General features: G+C 41.3%; 2 protein-coding genes across 3 annotated transcripts in view; one reads left to right on the top strand and one right to left on the bottom strand.

Moving 5' to 3' along the window:
• The window catches only part of LOC110518414 (NACHT, LRR and PYD domains-containing protein 1b allele 3), a 309,469-nt gene that overhangs the window by 53,487 nt on the left and 249,964 nt on the right, over positions 1-6,018 (top strand). The gene's annotated exons all lie outside the window — the stretch shown is intronic.
• Positions 4,404-6,018, bottom strand: part of LOC110518417 — a 36,864-nt gene continuing 35,249 nt past the window's right edge. The window contains exons 15-17 of one of the 2 annotated variants that reach the window (XM_036948909.1): positions 5,320-5,346; positions 5,070-5,078; positions 4,404-4,915 (exon numbers count right to left, since the gene is read on the bottom strand). In XM_036948909.1, the coding sequence (XP_036804804.1) occupies positions 4,635-4,915; positions 5,070-5,078; positions 5,320-5,346 (317 nt within the window). In that variant the 3' untranslated portion in view covers positions 4,404-4,634. The remainder of the gene's footprint in view (positions 4,916-5,069; positions 5,079-5,319; positions 5,347-6,018) is intronic. The other variant, XM_036948910.1, reaches the window with a different exon arrangement.

Raw genomic sequence — 6,018 nt, 5'->3', positions numbered from 1 at the left:
AAAAAAAAAAATTTTTTTTATTTAACCTTTATTTAACTAGGCAAGTCAGTTAAGAACAAATTCGTATTTACAATGACGGCCAACACCGGACCACGCTGGGCCAATTGTGCGCCGCGCGCTTTGGGACTTCCAATCACGGCTAGTTGTGATACAGCCTGGATTCGAACCAGGGGGTCTGTAGTGAAGCCTCAAGCACTGAGATGCAGTGCCTGCGCTATTCGGGAGCACTTGATCAACTGTGCAAACCGTAACAAAACGTTTTCCAAAAGAAAACATATTGCAACAAAAACATCAGTTTCTTATTTGACGAATCCAGGTAATCCCGTGTTTGGTGAATAGACCCGAGGCACTAGATAGGATGTATGATATTTATTTTGGTGTCTAGCGCCCCCAAGTGGTTTAGCAGGAAAATACGGTGTGAACCGTTACAGGGAAGATACAGGGAAGATGACTAGGAGGCGCCATTGGGCTGTGAAAGGAGGATGAGGATTGTTGGATGAGACACGGATGCAGTTTGAACCCCGCCCTCTTCAACATAAACATCAACTAATTGGCGAGGGCACTAGAACAGTCTGCAGCACCCGGCCTCACCCTACTAGAATCTGAAGTCAAATGTCTACTGTTTGCTGATGATCTGGTGCTTCTGTCCCCAACCAAGCAGGGCCTACAGCAGCACCTAGATGTTCTGCAGAGATTCTGTCAGACCTGGGCCCTAAGAGTAAATCTCAGTAAGACTAAAATAGTTGTGATCCAAAAAGGTACAGTTGCCAGGACCACAAATGCAAATTCCATCTAGACACTGTTGCATGAGAGCTCACAAAAAAGGACTGGGGTCAACTCACCAACCATAAATTCACAAAATGGGACAAACACCAAATTGAGACTCTGCATGCAGAATTCTGCAAAAACATCCTCTGTGTACAACGTAAAACACCAAATAATGCATGCAGAGCAGAATTAGGCCAATACCCGGGTATGAAAATAGCCGTTAAAATCTACAAACACCTACAAGGAAGCAATTCCCAAACCTTCCATAACAAAGCCATCCCCTACAGAGAGATGAACCCAGAGAAGAATCCCCTAAGCAAACTGGTCCACACAAAAAAACAGACCCCAAAGAGCCACAGGACAGCAACACAATTAGACCCAACCAAATCATGAAGAAAAAAAAATGGAAAGCTGATTGGATTAGCAAAAAGTCATCAACATAATATTTCATATTTTTTTCACCCAACTTTTAAAATAAAATCCAACGACATGGTGACATTTTTTGTTGATTTCACGTTAAATTCACGTTAGTTAACAACTCAACCAAAATGTAAATCAAAACTGGACGTTGAACTGACATCTGTGCCCAGTGAGTTAGGTTAAAGCAAAAACACATTAATTACAAGCAAGACAGTACCGCATCCTATATGACAGTCTTTCAGTGTTTTTCCTTGGGCTGTATTAGGTGTACTGTGTGTCCAGAGAGGCTGTACATCTGATTTGGGCTCAGAGTCAGGTGTTACCTTCAACATTGCCTCCTGTTCCTTCCACTCCTTCTCCACCTAAAGTACGTTATTCATTATGAGGCAAAGTGTGACTTAGGGCTAGATTCAATCCGGACCACGGAAGATGTGCATTATAGCGTGTTTGACATTTAAAGGTCATTTCTGATTGACCCGACATATGCAGCGTTTAATGTGAATGCAGTCTCCACTTACGCAGGAACTTTGCCTTTAAATGTAAATTGAGCTACAAAGCAGATTTTTTGGCAGTCCGAGTTGTCTTTAATAGGAATCAATCACTGCAGACAAGCAGAATTACCATTTGATAAACATTACTAAAGAAGTTAACGTGACTGTCACGGCTGTCTTCGTCCTCATCTGACGAGGAGAAGCGAGAAGGATCGGAGGACCAATACGCAGCGAGGTAAGTGTTTGTCATTTTAATGGAACAAACTGAACACAACAAAACAACAAACCGTGACACAATCGTGCACAGACACTACACATAGACAATCACCCACAATGACAAAACAGGCTACCTAAATATGGCTCCCAATCAGAGACAACGACTAACACCTGCCTCTGATTGAGAACCATATCAGGCCCAAACAAGAAACCCAACCTAGAAACACAAAACATAGAATACCCACCCAACTCACGTCCTGACCAACTAAAACAAAGAAATAACACAAGAACTAGGGTCAGAACGTGACAATGACGTTAACATGTTTACTATTGAAATGTAATCTAATCTGCATGTGTATCTGGTCCCTCACAACGTTCCTGGGCCGCAACAAGTCATACAGTGTGGAGTCCCATCCAGGTTCATGTGGTGGTTTGAAGAATAACAACACAAGTCCATCGATGGGTTTGTCATTGTCCTCGGTGAGGCCATAATCAGAGAATCCTGAGGTGTGTCTCTGTTATCGTATGGGGATGGAGAAATTTCAAGTAGTTTTTTTCAAATGCTTTTTCAAATGCTATAAACATCATTTTCTACGTTTTTAACACTATTCTACATTTTAAATGCTATAAACACAATTTTCTACATTTTTGAATGCAATAAACACTAAATAATGTATACACTGAGTGTACATAATACTATGAACAAATAGACAATGTAGCAGGTTTTTTTCTGCTACGAGAGACACCCTTTTCACCTCACTCCTGTGATCTACTGTAATAATAAAAACAGCCAGAGGGCCGTATCTCTTCACCATCTGATCCACTGTGTTCTGTCTGTCAACGTTCTCCAGCTGACTCTCTGGGATGGGAGGAAAGGCAAGCAGCTGGACACTAGTCAGGTTAGACTGAAATGTCTTCAGCTGTTCTGCCCACACATTTTCTATGGGATTGAGGTTAGGGCTTTGTGATGGCCACTCCAATACCTTGACTTTGTTGTCCTTTAGCCATTTTGCCACAACTTTATAAGTAAGCTTGGGGTCATTGTCCATTTGGAAGACCTATTTCCGACCAAGCTTTAACTTCCTGACTGATGTCTTGAGATGTTGCTTCAATATATCCACGTAATTTTCATGATGCCATCTATTTTGTGAAGTGCACCAGTCCCTCCTGCAGCAAAGCACCACAACAACATGATGCTGCCACCCCCCCGTGCTTCACGGTTGGGATGGTGCTCTTCTGCTTGCAAGCCTCCCCCTTTTCCCTCCAAACAAAACGATGGTCATTATGACCAAACAGTTCTATTTTTGTTTCATCAGACCAGAGGACATTTCTCCAAAAAGTACGATCTTTGTCCCCGTGTTGCAAACCATAGTCTGGCTTTTTTATTTGGGTTTTGGAGCAGTGGCTTCTTCCTTGCTGAGCGGCCTTTCAGGTTATGTCGATATAGGACTCGTTTTAGTATGGATACAGATACTTTTGTACCCGTTTCCTCCAGCATCTTCACAAGGTCCTTTGCTGTTGTTCCGGTATTGATTTGCACTTTTCCCACCAAAGTACGTTCATCTCTAGGAGACAGAATGCGTCTCCTTCATGAGTGGTATGACGGCTGCGTGGTCCCATGGTGTTTATACTTGCGTACTATTGTTTGTACAGATGAACATGGTACCTTCAGGCATTTAGAAATTGTTCCCAAGGATGAACCAGACTTGTGGAGGTCTACAGATTTCCTTTGATATTCCCATGATGTCAAGCAAAGAGGCACTGAGTTTGAAGGTAGGCCTTGAAATACATCCACAGGTACACCTCCAATTTACTCAAATGATGTCAATTAGCCTATCAGAAACTTCTAAAGCCATGATGTCATTTTCTGGAATTGTCCAAGCTGTTTAAAGGCACAGTCAACTTAATGTATGTAAACTTCTGACCCACTGGAATTGTGATACAGTGAATTATAAGTGAAATAATCTGTCTGTAAACTTATTGTTGGAAACATTACTTGTCATGTACAAAGTAGATGTCCTAACTGACTTGCCAAAATAATAGTTTGTTAACAAGAAATTTGTGGAATGGTTGAAAAACAAGTCTTAATGACTCCAAGCTGATTGTATGTTAACCTCCGACTTCAACTGTAGCTGTACCATGGTATTTGCACTGCTACTAAGTAAACCTACAATTGTTCTCCACTTTACCACCTTCTAAAACCTCCCCCCATCCGTAGTTGGATTGTGGTCCCAGATACTGTCAGACCACCCCTGCTCAACCTGTGTCTTAGGGCCTTGGAGAGATTGGGTCCCATCCTTTATAAAGAGCACACAGTTCCACCCACAGAACAGAAACAGATTAACTGACAAAAGCATTTTCCAACACTCACCTCGATAGTATTGTATATATATATGTAAAATCTTTCATATCTTAATTTATTTCCACAACTTACTAATAACATGTGTAATAATGTAGGTAGTTCACATAACCAGGACAGGCATGACATATTTTTTTATTTTTGGTAAGCAATTATTATTTTGTCAAATAATTATTGTGATTCATCCTATATTGTCCCTAACACCATTACCTCATAGCAACATATGTGGGATACGTACACACACCCACAGTCACACACACTACCCACACTTCCCCCACAAACAACCACAGATGTTCAACAGTTGTTCCATCCCAGAGCCCATCTCAAGAGAAGACTTGATGTGCGAATGTATATAGAGTTGTAGACATACTGTATACAGTTCAGACATTGTTTGGGAACTTCTTCTCTAACTCATCAGCCATTTTGTTCTGGTCCATCTTCCTCAGGATCTCTAGTGTGATCTTCACAGCACCGTCCTCGTGGTATTGCTGCACCATCCTATCCACTGTGACCAGTCTGTTAGCGTTCTCCAGCTGGCCCCGTGGGATTGAAGTAAAGCCCTCCACACCATGAATCAGGTGCCACTGAAATAACTTCAGCTCTTCTGAAACCAGCTCTGCCAGAGTGCCCAGCAGCAGATAAGAAACATTTGGTTTCGTCCCTGGATACAGAAAAATAAAACAATGAAAACTTTAACATGACATCGTAATAACTCAAATAAACAGTCCTGAAGGATCAGAATGATCCTTGTATGTTGATGTGGGTAAACCATAAGTTCCCTGTTGTGTTTCTTGATGTCATCTTGCTGAGTCTACCTTTAAAAACTGTAATTGAACAAGGAAAGAAGAAGTGGACAGCTCTTAACCACAGGAGTCGAGGTGCACCCGAACAATTAACTCATAATTGCAGCACTTATTCACCATTAAGTAACTCAAGTTTTCTAGCTCTTATCTTTAGGATTTTAAACAGCTACAGTATTGTGTTTGCTGAAAATATCTGCTATTAGCTAACTCTCTCCTCTACCACAATTAAATATCTTGGGGGAAGACAGGAAATGATGTTTACCTGCTGCATTGCCAGCTGGTGGTGTAACTGTGGATAGAAAATACCTTGATTACACATGCTGATTAAGAAAATATTTAAGATGACAGACCATGAATATCATTAGAAAGTGAAAACAAAACTGAGATATACAGTGCATTCAGAAAGTATTCAGACCCCTTCCCTTTTTCTATATTTTGTTATGTTACAGCCTTATTCAAAAACATATTTAAATAAAAAATCCCTCATCAAGGTTTAGACATTTGTGCAAATGTATAATTTTTTAAAACTGAAATATCACATTTACACAAGTATTCCGACCCTTTACTCAGTACTTTGTTGATGCACCTTTGGCAGCGATTACAGCCTCCAGTCTTCTTGGGTATGACTCTACAAGCATAGCACATCTGTATTTGGGGAGTTTCTCACATTCTTGGATGGGGAGCGTCACTGAACAGTTATTTTTAGAGATGTTCAATCGGGTTCAAATCCGGGCTCTGACTTGGCCACTCGAGGACATTCAGAGACTTGTCCTGAAGCTACTCCTGCATTGTCTTGGCTGTGTGCTTGGGGTCGTTGTTGTTGGAAGGTGAACCTTTGCCCCAGTCTGAGGACCTGAGCACTCTGGATCAAGTTTTCATCAAGGATCTCTCTGTACTTTGCTCTGTTCATCTTTCCCTCCAATCCTGATTAGTCTTCCAGCCACTGCCGCTTAAAAACATC

Source organism: Oncorhynchus mykiss, chromosome 17, assembly GCF_013265735.2.
Source record: "Oncorhynchus mykiss isolate Arlee chromosome 17, USDA_OmykA_1.1, whole genome shotgun sequence".
Taxonomy (NCBI): Eukaryota; Metazoa; Chordata; class Actinopteri; order Salmoniformes; family Salmonidae; genus Oncorhynchus; species Oncorhynchus mykiss.
Note: the sequence above shows the minus strand (reverse complement) of the source record. Positions and strands in the feature narration are given on the sequence as shown.